The 14,846-nt window shown below is 29.1% G+C and overlaps 1 protein-coding gene and 1 long non-coding RNA gene across 2 annotated transcripts; both read left to right on the top strand.

Annotated features, from left to right (window-relative positions):
* The first annotated feature begins 717 nt into the window (after window positions 1-717).
* Window positions 718-2,460, top strand: LOC107990661 (uncharacterized). The gene is made up of 2 exons (XR_001762354.2): window positions 718-841; window positions 2,013-2,460. It is a non-coding gene; the product is annotated as an uncharacterized LOC107990661 (long non-coding RNA).
* Window positions 2,461-3,454: 994 nt separating this feature from the next.
* LOC103487273 (uncharacterized) lies at window positions 3,455-11,986 on the top strand. Its single transcript, XM_008445534.2, has 7 exons — window positions 3,455-3,948; window positions 4,521-4,607; window positions 5,777-6,049; window positions 7,293-7,463; window positions 8,297-8,350; window positions 10,183-10,329; window positions 11,102-11,986. Exons 1-7 carry the CDS (start codon window positions 3,745-3,747, stop codon window positions 11,477-11,479), a joined length of 1,314 nt encoding a protein of 437 aa, XP_008443756.1. The 5' UTR covers window positions 3,455-3,744; the 3' UTR covers window positions 11,480-11,986.
* The last annotated feature ends 2,860 nt before the right edge of the window (window positions 11,987-14,846 follow it).

The following is a 14,846-nucleotide window of genomic DNA, read 5'->3' as shown; positions in this document are numbered from 1 at the left end:
GATTAACAGAAAACTCAAGTAATAACATAGTTCTTGCTCCCAAAAACTCCATACAAAATACCTTAACATCTCATGAATAAGAGGAAGAGGAGAGGATCCAAATCTCAGTATGCTTTATTACTTAACCCATAAAGATGAGAAATATTTATACAATCAGGTGAAGCACAACTATATTAAGATAGAGCACAGTTGCACTCTGATCATCATGCCGCAACGTAGGCATTGTGCTTAACGACACTCATCCTCCATGCCTTGACCACAAGCGCATGTGTTGTTCATCCGTCAATATTCAGAGTGTACCTGTGATTCAAGGAAGCATGTTGCGGTCTCCAAATGTAAGCTCTTGACCTTTAAGCGCACCAAGCGTAATGCATATATAGGAAGTGTAGTTGTGCTCAGCCCATGGGTACTTTGGTCTTTTTGCTCCCCTTAAAGCTCTGGTGCTTGAATTCCTCTTGGTATGTCTAAATTAACTTCGAACAACACATACCACTTCAAAATGCATGATCAAAATGCATGATATGATCGAGAATTCTACAAAATAGACATTTAACCGCAATATACTTTATAATCAAAATTGATTGATGACAAATAAATAACTCATTTACAGAGCTAGCAATTACCAATGATATCGATTGCTACCTAATTGTTGTCTTATTACTGTCCGATTGTTATTTGATACTAATTGCTATCCCATTACTATCATATATCTGATTTGTCATTTCATGGTTATCTGACTACGCTTAATAGTAATAATACTTATTGTTATCTGATTGTTTGTTGTCTAATTGGTATCTACTAATAGTTGCCTAACGCTGCCCGTTGTCGTCCATCGTTATGGGTAAGTCGTCTCTCTCTCTCTCTCTGTCATTTGATATCTTTTCTATTTAGGTGTCTCTATCGAGTATGATAGTTCGAGAGTGAGATAATCGCCGGAGGTTATTCTGTAGCGTTCATCGTCTGCCGCCGTTAGACATAGTGTTTTTTCTGTTTTCCGTAAGTTGGACATCTTTTAGGGGTGGTTCCTTGTTTGTCGCGGCCAATATATATTGGTTTGAGATTTTTGATACTCGTGAAATTTGGATGATAGATTTTATGATTTAGAGAGCTTTTAGTGACTGTCCAACGTGATTAAAAGGATGTTCCAACTGAAATTTGATAACTTCTTTTTTAGGTCTCCAAAAACTGTGTTGGGAATATTTAATGTTGATGTGAATTAGGTTCTCACCTCTACTTTTATATGTTCAATTTGTGACGTGCTGGGAGTTTTTATAATGAATTTTATATTTGGGAATTAGACTTGGTTGAATATAATTTTGATTTGTGTCTTATATGACTTTTTTAAAGTTGCGAAAGCAGAAAGTGAAATAATTGTTTAGGAAATTCGAAGCTTAAAGTGAAACTCAGTTGGCTGCAAATAAGATGTTTGAGAGAATGCTGATCAAATATATCAAATATGTAATGTCTTCAAAACTCATTCAACTTCAAAATCTATGTTATTTAATGCTATTTGTTTTGTTGGCATTTTTCTATTGGAAATGATTTGTTGGGTTTGACCCAAAAGCTATTAACCTTTGTTCCACTTGGATAAAACTTGGAGTGGGATGACAAAATATAAACTTCTATCATTGAAGTTGAAGGAGACTACAAATTAAGTAAGTGGTGATAGTATAATCCTGTCCCACACGCGTTGCTAGCTCCATCCGATCGAACGGGTTGGGGACGGGCCCGGGCTTGGGTAACCGCGATAGACGACCTTATCTTCTAACATTTTCTTCTTTAGCGCCTCCAAAAGTTTTTTGATTTCTTTGCAAAGGATGATCAATGTAACTTGTTGATATGTTACTTAGTTAAACAACTTCTCACTTTCTTTATTATGTATTACCACCTTATTTTTCATTTATTGGAAGTTGAGTTATTGTATATATATAAACATATACTACTAAAATTCCATTTTGTATATATACATTTTGTTCAGTCGTCCTCAGGAGAATTTTGAATTATTGATCTAGGACACTTGAAGAGAGATGAAGAAAGGTTCAAGAGGGCACCTATGGCATACTGCAGCACTTCACTGCTTAATGCCTAACACTTAAAACACCAGTACGAAAAGTATAGCAGCATAGCAGTACCACCATGTCCTAGTGCCACAAAGCTAAAGGAATTTCAACAATAGTGTTGCGGCGTTGCTGTATACTAGGGACCGCTCTTGGTGAGTGCTTTAGAGAATTTGATGATCCAAGAGAATTTTGGAGGATGATCGATCCAAGTTTAATGAAGCAAGTCAAGAGCATGACTTATTTCTTCTTCTCTTCTTTAATATTTTATTTCTCTGTATTCTGGAAACGATGTGGATTGTCTATGTTTATATTGTAACCACGAGTTGTTGAATTTGTAGTTCTTAGGATTTTGATTTAGTTCTTACAAACTAATTTAATTATTCTTAGATTTATCCATGCATTTTCATTATAGCACATTTGTGTTTAATGCTATTGAATTTTTTAATTTGCCAATGTTTTATTGATATTTTGCTTGAGAGAGAGGATACTATGTTCAACCTAACATGTGTTAGACTGTTATCAAATATATGCATGCAGGTGATGGGCAAAGTAATAGATAGATAACGAGGGAATTTACTGTTGCATCTAGCTAATTGATTACATGATAATGAATATCGATGATTAGGTATTAGAAATGGTTGAAACTTAAAAGAGGAGACTTGGATATTAGACTGCTAGTGAATTTAGAGCCAAGACAATTAATTCAGTTAATCCATTAACAAAGTCATACCCTTGAGTGTATTATATCTAGTTTCGCCTTATTTAATTTGTCACCATTTGTTTGAATTCCTAGCTTTAGGTTATAAGATTAATTTTATCACAAGTCAGTTCCATGCATAAAATTGGAAAAATCTCTAGGTAGTTAAATGAATTCACGATTCAATTCCTAAACAACCATATTCGATCAAAACCACTTTTAATTATATTATTATAATATGACACCTTGCACACATATTAATAATTGAAAAAAAAATGTGACACTAAAATTCAAACTTTTCTAACAGCAAAAACAATACTTCTAAGATAAGTTTGGATTAACTTTGAAGTAGTGAAAAAAAAGTGTTATGAGAAAGTTAATTAAAAAGACCTTTATACCCTAACTTTTTTCAACAAACTTTCTTAATATGAAATGAAATTGAAGATGAGAAGTGCGTCCTTCCCTTCATTTGTAGTTGGTTTTAGAGTGAGGAAGAAAGAGAAAAAGGAGGAAGATGAGAAGTAAAGTTTAAAAAAATAAATAAAAAAGTGGGAAGATGTGCAATTTGAAGAAAGTATTAATAGCAAAGAGAGAGAGAGGAAGATGGACAGATAAATCACATTGAAGAAGGATGAGAAAGAGTGTAATAAAAGGAGGGGACTGTTTTCAGTTTGGTAGGTTTGAGTTTTTATTATAAATAATAATATGACCTTAAATTAAATTTCTCAACTCCTCCTTTTTTCTCTTTCTCTCTTTCTTCTTCTTCTTTTCATTGTATTTATCTGAATCCAATGCAAAAGCAATCATGATCTTGATGCTGAAACTCCATTAATGTTCTTTTTCTAAAAACCCTCATGGATTTTCTACTTATTCTTCTTCATTTTCAAACTAACCCAAATAGAACAACAAATTGAAATGATATCTCTGTTCCCTTAAATTTTTTATTTCTTTGTTATCTATCAAAGTTTGGGGAGAGGTCAAATTATTATGGGAACAAAAACAGGGGTTTCATTTTCAATTTCAATATCAAATCTTCTTCCTTTTGGTTTGATTTTCTGTTTTGTTGTTACTCAAAGATTCACTTTGGTTTGTGGACTCAATTATACTTATCAAAAACTCAGTAGCTTGAGATTGGACAGGATTCAAAGGCATTTGGATTCCATTAACAAGCCTCCCCTCCTCACCATTCAGGTATTATTATTATTGTCTCTTTAATTCACTTTTTCCAATACTAATATGTCTCTTGAATGCTCCATTTTTGTAATGTGGGATTCAAAGTATTTTATTTTTTCATGTAAAGGTTATTATCAAATTCATAAACTTAATATATATGTTGTTTTATTTATTTATTTTCTTTTTCCTTTTTTTTTTGTTCTCACTTTTCCAAAAAAAAATTGAATCCTTTTTGTAATGTGTATATGAAATATATAATCTTGATTTTTTTTCTCTCAGAAGAAATGGGGTTCTTTTTTCAGTTTTTTCTTTTATATTTTCCATTCTTGCATTTCAGTCTCCACTATTAATAGAAGTTAAGCAATCTATACATACAATAATTACTTGTGGGACTTTCACTTTTACTTCTTCAAGGGGAAAACGAGGGGGTTTTTTTTTCCAGTTTTTTCTCTTATTTGTTATATAAATGTGATTTTTTTTAGTAGAATATTTAAATAACAACTCGATCTATATAGTTTTCATTTTTACCAATGCTTCTCCATATATCTGATCTGGGATTTTCCTCTTTTTTGTTTTTTTTTTTTATTCAGAGCCCAGATGGTGATATTATAGATTGTGTTCATAAAAGAAAACAGCCAGCTTTAGATCATCCCCTCTTGAAGAATCACAAGATTCAGGTCCACACATTCTCCCTCTTATTATAAAGATATTAAGTATTTTTATAATTATATAATCTATTAAATCTCATCTTAATCTCTAAAACTTCTTCCCTACTCTATTTTCTTAAAAGAAAGAAGAAAAAAAATATTTTAACCTTTAACCAAATTTTTGCACCCACTATTTAACGAAGATAGATTATACAAGCTTCACGTATAATTAACTTAAATCTGTCAATTTGAAACCATATAGTATTTTCAATTTATAGATTGGTCCAAACAATATTGAAGGAGCAAGCAAGTACCATAGTTCAATTGATTATGAAACCAAGAAAAAGTACTGAGAGATGAAACGTAAATAAATAATAAAAAAAAGATATATTATATATATAATTTTGTTATCAAGTTCGATAGCCTAAATAAACAATTTAAAAATTAGAGAACAGATTATATTAATTTAAAGTTATTTTTATGGAAACTACTTATTTATGAAAGAATAATTTTCATGTGATAGAACACACTATATAAAAACGTTTTTAACAATTTAACAAAAATGTTCGCATAGACTAAATTGTTAAATAAAAAAAAAATAATAACAAACCCAAAAACTAAACCTCATATGGCAGTCATTTAATTTTTTGTTTTTTATTTTTGAAAATTAAATAATATATAGATATTATTTTACCTCCAAATATTTCATCTTTAATTAGATGATTTTTCGTAAAATTTGAAAACTAAAAAAAAAAAAAAAGTTTTAAAAGATTGTGTTTTTGGTTTTAGGATTTTGACTAGAAATCCAATCTTTTTCTCAATGACATAAAACATGATAAAAAAAAAATAATAAGACAAACACTTAATTTAAGTATAAAACTTAAAAATAAAAGGGTTATTGGACCACCAAAAGGAATTAATTTAAAGATTTATTAAAAGAAAATAGATAAATATAAAAGAGTTTTTTCAAGAATAGAAAAAAAAGGTAAATTATTTATGTTTTGCGGAACAAGACTACAAAATTTATTATATTAATTTTTTTTAATGAAAGGTAAATATATTATCAAATATTTTTATTTTTTAGGATGATGTAGGATATAAATCAAAGTAGAAAGAAACCAAGACAATATTTAAACTGAGTTTTCTTATGAAAAAAAGAAGAAAAATCCATATGGTAAATGATTAATTAATTTGTTCAGAGAGGACCAACGGAGTGGCCAAAAACGAAGGTGGTGAAAGAGAATAAAGAAGAGGTGGGTGAAAGGAGGGCAGGATCAGGTGCATTAGCTGCATTTCAAACTTGGCGTGTGAACGGAACACGGTGTCCAAAAGGGACTATTCCAGTGCGACGCACCACAGTAAAGGACGTTCTAAGATCCAAGTCTTTGTTTGACTTTGGCAAGAAAAGACGACCGATTCTCCTTGATCGAAAAATAGACGCTCCTGATGTCGTCAGTGGGAATGGTCACGAGGTACTTATCTTTTCTTCTCTTATTGCTCTATTTTTTTTTTTCCCTTAAAGCATTTATGTTGTATGGTGGGAGTTTTTATGAGGGGATTCTTTTCCTTCACTTCAACTCTATATATTAGGTTTATCATTAAACTCTTTATTCATCACCACAACCATAATAGATAAAATAAATAAATGCACTTTTGCTTGTTCCTTTTTTATTTTTAGTCAAGTTTTTGCTTTCATCCCAAACCTCCAAAACTAATGTACAATATCTTTTAACTTTTCAGTTTTTATTTATATATTAGACAATTGAGACATGGCTGAACAAAACATCCACATTATGATGTAAATTTATCTTTATATATTAATACAAATACAAACTAACTAACCACTTTAACCTAAGATTCTATTCGATACCTACTGAAAAAATAAAATTTACATTTAAAGATACAAAATTAAATATTAAATTGATTTTGCGTAGTTAAAAACTCGTTTGAAGTGATTTTCAACATGATCATTTTAATTTAAAAAACTTTAAATCCATTCTAAACACACCTTAAAAGCCAGTTTAAAATAAGGATTTTCTTTAACTCTACCTCTCTCTCTCTCTCTATATATATATATAAAATACACGTGTACACATATATACACATATAATATTGATATTTATATGCATATATACAGACATGTATTTATTTATTTGTCTATCTTAGATCATCTCTAAAGATATCTTACTCAAAAGATAAATTTTTAAATGAGTAGCATAAAAAATTATTTACTTTGACCGGTCAAAATAGTTTGTCTAGTCACTAATTTTTATGCAAATATGACAAATGACCTAATGTTCCAATACTCTACTAAACTTGTACTAATCCCAAGACTTCAAAGTAATTAACATTGAGTAAAGTTTTAATACTGTCATGTGCCTATCTGTCAATAATTTTTAAACATTGTTTAAATTCTACATTATACTTAAATAATGGTTACACAACTAACAATGATGAAAATAATATATTATTACAAACCAAACTAGCTAGTAATTTAACTTTAATTTGATAATTCCATATAATGTCATAACATTGGATTTAAACATTATTTAGCTCAATGACATAAGTTAAGGTGATAAGCTCCATCTCCTTACTTGGTGTGTTGTAAGAGAACAATGTTTTTTTTCTCTCTTTTTTATATAAAATGAATGATGTAAATTAGAAGTCTGTATTACTTACTTATAATATGGAAACTGTTGATTGAAAAAAAAATAGCATGCCATCGCGTACACTGGATCATCGGAAGAGATGTACGGAGCAAAGGCGACAATAAACGTGTGGGACCCGTCAATTCAAATGGTCAACGAATTCAGTCTCTCTCAGATTTGGATCCTCTCGGGATCATTCGACGGCTCTGATCTCAACAGCATAGAAGCTGGTTGGCAGGTTTTTTTTTTTCCATTTCCTACGCCCTCCCCCACACAATCCCTTATATTTATTATTTGTTTATTAGTTTGTTGAACACTAAGCTTCTGATTTGCTTCCCCTCCTCTCCGCTCCAATTTTCTAGAAGTTTTATTGGTTTGTTCGTTTTTTTTTCCTTTTTTCTTTTTAATTAATTCTTTTAATTTCTTCCTCACAATCTTTCATTTAATTTATTTGTTTTTCAAAATATTACCGTTTTAATTATTAAAGTTTGATTTTTATTGGACTTGCAGGCTTCAAAATGATACACAGTATACCATTTTTGGCTTCTAAATTTTAGATTTAATTTATATTTGATATTTAATATTTCCAACTTCTTTATTAAATCGTTTCGACATTTAATATATTCACAATTTAGGTCATTTATTTATTTTAATAGTGATGGAAAATCTAATGAAAAATTATCTCAATTTTAGTTGCTATCTTTTATAAATTATTAATTAATATTAACATTTGTGAGTGTAATAAAAAACGAAGATTAAACGTGTAAAATATTGTGGATAGAAAGGTAACATTTTAACATATTTAGCAAAATCTAGAAGTAACTCAATTCTCAAAAAAAAAAAAAAAAAAAAAAAAAATACAAGGTTTTGAATTATATCTACGAATTAAAATTTAGAGTGTAAAAAGTAATATTATTATTTGTAAATATAATTTTGGCTTTTAAATTATTTTGTTTTTTTAATTTAGATTAGTAAACTTTTTTTTTAAATAAAATATTCCTAGGATGTTACGTATTTATAGTGTTTGGAGTTTATTGAATATTCTAAAGTTTTGATTATTATACTAGTCAGGTCAGTCCGGAGCTTTATGGTGATAGCAGGCCTAGATTATTCACATATTGGACGGTCAGATCTCTATTCTCTTTCAAACACTTTTATTTCATCTAATCTTTTTCCCTAAAACTTAAATAAGGATAGAAATAAAGAGTAAATATATGAACGTATAATCTTTATCTCTAAACAAAACTAATAATCAATACCAAATGTCAACAATACTTAATTAAAGGTAATATACGTGAGTTCCTTAACTTTTGTGGTAGAAACAAAATTGTTAGTTACCAATACCACGACACAAATAAATTTTGACTTAACCATAAAGTTTCCACCCAACTATTTAATATCTTGACAAATTGGGTATAACTCAACAAACATATGATGTAACTTTCAATTTTAGGTTTGATATTAGATTTTTTTATTAACTAATTTGATGGGATAAAACTCTACTTGGGCTTTACCTTTTGAATTTTATGAGTAGCTCATGCATATATATGTCTTTTAAAAATTTTCAAAATTTTAAAAACAAAATTTGTATATTTATACTTCAAAGACCAAGAATAAAATTGTATATATCATATTTAATTTTTTTTTTCATTTTGAACAACTTCACACACATGACATCAACAATGAGTTTCAACTCTTCGTCATTTTGAATAGTAGTAGGATCGAAAGTAATTTTAATTAAATAAATTTCTTTGATATAAAAAATGTGATCTCTTGTACATTTACTATATACTAGAAAAATTAATGCATTATACCACAGTAAATGGTTTGCCTCATTTTTGTTTGACTTTGAAAAAAAAATGCACTAATCAAGATTGTAGAAACAATGCATGTGATAGGATTTGATAAACTAGAAGCAAGATACTGATTAAGATAATGAATTTCATGTGGCCAACTTGATCTATAGGAATTGCCTAGAGGGTGTTATCCAAAAATTGGATTAAAAATATTTTGAAGTCCAAATTAAAATTTCAAAATTGTTATGTTTTGTCTATGTTACGTATAGTGATTTTCTTTCATTCAATTTATAATTTATTTAACCAAAATGTCAAGCACTCTAAAAATTGCAATCCTAAATAAAACCTTAATATATGAAACAAATTAAAGATATAGAAAAATATAAGAGGAGTTAGACAACTTATTTTAGTATAAGGTTGGATCTTAGCTTGCACTCACGAGTTTACTTCAATTAAGATTTTAAGATTTAGTTAATCATTTGCTGGTTGTTACTTTATACCGACCAGTTATAACTGCTTGTAAAGCCTATATATAAAGTCCATAAGTTTATGTACATTTATTTGGATATTTACATTCATCAATAAAATTTGAGCAGATTAAATTATTCTCGAAAGCCTTAACAATTTCTAACGACAAATTGATTAAAAAAAAAAAAAAACCCTTTTTAGTCAACGATAATTGGCACCATTGTTTCTCCATTGGGATTGCAGTTTTGATTCCTCATACTTATACTTGTTGTACAAGAACGAACAAGTTAATTGGAGTTTGAATCGAAATTGATTAATGATAAAAACTAAGGACAAATATCTATTTATATTCTATAAAATGAGACCATGAAGTATTAATTATATCGATTTAAATTTTGAATTTTGAGTTTTATATCAATTTAAACCTTGAATTTTCAACAAATGTATCAATTTAAACATTTAATTTTCATAAGTGTATTCAAATAAAATATAATAAAAGAATTAAATTGGTACATTTGCATAGATGAGAGGTTTAATTGAAATATATAAAGGTTGAGATGCTAAGTTAATACAATTTTTAATTTGAGATTTAAATTAGTATGACTCTTAATACAATTTATTTTAGCTTAAGGTTTAAATTGATGAAAAAAAAAAATTAAACCTTATATTGTCCCTAAAAATTACGTTATGCAGAGTGATGCATATCAGGCAACGGGTTGCTATAATCTTTTATGTGCTGGATTTGTACAAACAAACAGCAAAATCGCGATCGGAGCCGCCATTTCTCCCATTTCTTCTGTCTCCGGCAGTCAATATGACATTACAATTCTCATTTGGAAGGTACATATACATTTTCTTTTCTTTTTCTTTTTTCTTTCTTTTTTCTTTCTTTTAAAATTTCTCCTTTTTCTTTTTAAAACTCTATTTTTAATCATATTTGTTTCTATAAAAAATTTGAAGTTCTAATTCCTATATTTCCAAAATAAAAAATCTAAAATCAATACCTCCAACTTGATATTTATTTGTTTTAGTTCGAAAAATGACAATAGATTAATAGATTATTATAATAGTCACTCAAAATTTCTCCCTCTCTTTGTTTTCTACTCGGTAAAATAATAATAGTGCTGATTTTAATAGATGAAAATATAATATGCAAAAATATTTCTAAAAATATAATAAAAATTTTAACAAATAATACATACATGTTAGAAAGCTAAAAAATAAACTAGGTGTTTGGAATCATGTTTAAGGTTTATTAAGAATATATCAAACTTAAATTCAACATCTAAAGATACAAAGATTAAAATATTGAACAACTCAACTTTATAAACTAAAAATACTATTTTAACTGTTATCTTTATATACTGTTTTAAAAATTTGAATATATAAAACTGGTGTAAAATGGGAGGACGATGCAGAATCCCCGTTCCTCTCCAACTTCTCACTAAAATGTGGATTCTCCACCCCACTAAAAGCAAGTCGTAGTTTCTATATATTCATGCCAAAATAATGGACATCTCTCTCTAAGTATATATTATTTAAAACATATGTGCAAGCCTTTTCACGATAATAATGATAACTATAATTATTACTTTAAATTGGAAACGTACAGGATCCAAAGTTGGGGAATTGGTGGATGGGATTTGGGGAGAACACATTGGTTGGGTATTGGCCAGCAGAGTTATTCACTCACTTAGCCGACCACGCCACAATGGTTGAGTGGGGTGGGGAAGTGGTTAACTCGAGGATCAATGGGCAGCACACTTCCACCCAAATGGGCTCTGGCCACTTCCCTGATGATGGCTTTGCCAAAGCCAGCTACTTCCGAAACCTTGAGATCGTTGACAGCGACAACAGCCTCAGCGGTGTTCAAGACATCTCAATCATGGCTGAAAATACCAACTGTTACAACATTATGAGCTCCTATAACGATCAATGGGGCACTCACTTCTACTACGGTGGTCCAGGTAGAAATCCTAAATGCCAATGATTGACTTCAAGACGTCAATTCATTTTTATTTTTAACTTTCAATAAATTGAAATGTTGGAAGTTATAAGATAAAAAATTGATTGGCGATGTGGCGTGCTTTTTAGAGGTAAGAATTGAATTTTATTTTATTTTTTCTCTCCTTTGCCTAGGGCTATTTTAAGCAAGTAAAAAAAAAAAAATTAATTCTTTAATTGTGTAATTAATTAATGATCAATGGGGGTAGCTAGCTATTTCCTCTCTTTTCTTAGCTTCACTATGCTCTTAAAGAGTTCTAATTTGGGTGCCTATTTTAAGAGAGAAGTGAATTTGTACTATTCGAAAAAAAAAGGACACGTACAAAATTTGATGTATCTCTTAATCAATTGAGGAAATAACAATATTTTGTATGCAAGTATATGCGTGGCTGTTTCATTTATAAAAAGAGTATGTGATTGTACTTATCTATTAACATACTTTGTATAAATTTTGATTTTGATAAAGATATGTTGTTAAATATCACTTTCCAAATGTTAATATTGTTAGAGCTACGGATAGTATCACCAAAAATGAAAAAGAAAAAAAAAAACATAATCTTGTATATTGGAGAAATGTAAGTCTAATGACTTTACGTTGTCTCTTTAAGACAATTTTATTTACTCTAATGTTTAAGTTTTGTGAGTACTTGTCTCTTATGATATATAACAATCATCTTTCAAATAAAAAACTTTATGAAAGAGGAGAAAGTTTTACAAGAGAAAAAAGTATTCAATTTGAGGAAGAGACATATTTATAGACTATTCGTGATCATCTGAATAGTCAAGAGGCTTATATCTCTTCTTCAATTTGGTTAATTATGAACAGAGATGTTCTTACACGAAACAATACAACTCTACATGAATGACCATATATACCTTTTATTCTAGCTGTTGGAATTAGTGTCCTAGATTTCATGCATCTCATGGTTTGTAGTTTGAACACAAAATTATTTATCTAATAAAATAAGAATTAAGTATTTTAATTTAAAATTTATACAATATTAATTCAATCAAATAAACTAGGAACCAAGATTATATGAATAATATTTTTCATGTGAAGACATGTGAGTGGGGTATTCTTGATAAAGGACACTACAAAAAAAAAATAATAATAATAACTTTTCTCGACGAACTTTAATTTCTCTTGATGCAAAAAAATTCATGAGAAGATACTACTACTCCCAATGGTGAAAAGAGCCGTTGAGAAAAACTAACTTCTCTTGACATTACCATATATGGTGTCGGCAAAGTGATGGAATTTTAGGCATGCAACGGAAAACAGATAAATTTTACCCTAATTGCATCTAATCCTATTAGAAATTAACATGTATTATTACACTAATTAAAATGAAATTAGCGTTAATGAAATTCATATCTTTGAAGCTCTCGTTCTTGAAATCTCCACACGATCTTGAACCGAACCAACCACTAGTATTGACCCGCTATTTTTCAAATTTCGAACTGAGTTGATAGGACCCGATGAGTGAAGGATTTGAGAGAGAAAGATAGAATTTAGTGGTTGAAATTAGGGTTGAGAGTTGAGAGAGAAAATAATTTATTTGGTGATTTTCTTTTAATTTTTAAAGGCAAGAAACTTATAAATTGCCAAAAAAAATAAAAAAAATAAAAAAATCCATTTGTAAAAGTAGTCTTTAAATAGACTAATTACATAAAATTATTGCAGGTCTAAACTCACCAAAGCCTAACACCTCATATTTCATTAACTCTTAGTGAGCTTTGGTGTCATCACTATGAACTTTTACTTAGCCCACTAATGAGTTAAGGAATTATATGCAACAATGCACTTTCTCTTAGTGGGCTTGGTGTTCTCACCATGAGCCTCCATATAAACCCACTAAGAATTAGTGAGATTACCGAGCAAAACATTGAATTTTTCCATTAACTTTAGTTAAAGGGTAAAATGATCATTTCTCCAGTCAAACTTTGACTTTTCAAGTCAAAAGTCAACATTTTGACTTTTTACCATTTTGTTTTTCTTGATAAATTATGATCTTCTGAGCATGCAACTGTATTCATTTCTTTTAAATTCAAATCGCATTTTAATATATTGCAGGTCAATGTTTGACTTTTCAAACTTAAAAGTCAACTCTTTGACTTTTCATAACTTTGACTATTTTCATCATTTTCGAGCTTTCCAATTTGAATTCGCATTCATATTCTTGATATCTAAATCATATTTAAATCTAAAGCTCTATCTCTAAATTGATAATTGATCGTGATACTATATATACTTGTCGGTTTCTCTCTCTTTACCTAATTTGAACTATTCGAACTAATCTGACATACTGTTCTAAGTTAATTTCATATGAGCTAGCAGAGAAACCCAATAGACTTACAGATCATGACTCCAATGACTTAAGATTAACTGGCTAAATCCTTTTAGACTAAGCTAATCAACATTCGTTAAATAACGAGTCATTTCATTAAAGTCCTATAGTTGCACTCTCCTCATTATAGATATATTTGTATATAACTATGATTAATAAGTTAATTCTTCACAAGTTGTTCGTAATCTCGCTTGGATCAAGATACCATTTTATCCTCGAGATTACATCTTGCTTCTTAAGTCTCACTGATCCACTACTGAACAATCAATTCAAGGTCCAACCTATAAAGTGAATCCCTCTAGGGCTGGTGAGAGGGCGGGCCCCTTGTTCAAGACCTGGATTAAGTCCTTAAGCGGATAACCTATCTACTAACCCTATATATAATGAGTACGAGTGAATTTCGTCTTGCACCCTATGTCTCTAGCTATCCATTTGGTTTTACCCCTTTACTATAAGAAATTCATTATTCACTGACAAAGTTTTAGTGGCACAAGTGATGTTATCTACTAGAGTCCAGACAAAATTGAAGTATATAGGCTTCATTTTGGATAATTTATTAAAATACAACTGTTTTTAAAACTTATTACGAAAATAATGCAATCCTAAAACAATTTACCAAAATACTGCTACTTTTCTTTTTTTCCATTTTTTTTAATTGGGCGAGTTCTCAAAACTCGCCCAAACTAGTTTATTTAAAAAAAAAAAAAAAGCAAAGAGATGGGCGAGTCAAGACTCGCCCTCCTCATCCTCACCATTTCCTTTCTTTTCTGTTATTTAAACTTTTTTATTTAAATATTTCTATTTTCTATAATTTAAAAAACTTATTTAAATATTTTTATTTTCTATCATTCATTAATTATTTACTCTTAAAAAATGTAAAATTTAATTTTTAATTATTATATTATATTATATATATATATATATATTTTAAATAATTCTTTTAAAACTTAACTTTAACTATTTTAAAATCATTATTAATATTAAATGGTTTGATAGAGAAAATAA

The sequence above is a fragment of the Cucumis melo genome, chromosome 2, assembly GCF_025177605.1.
Source record: "Cucumis melo cultivar AY chromosome 2, USDA_Cmelo_AY_1.0, whole genome shotgun sequence".
NCBI lineage: Eukaryota > Viridiplantae > Streptophyta > Magnoliopsida > Cucurbitales > Cucurbitaceae > Cucumis > Cucumis melo.
The sequence above is the reverse complement of the archived record's forward strand: the minus strand, read 5'-3'. Positions and strand labels throughout refer to the sequence as shown.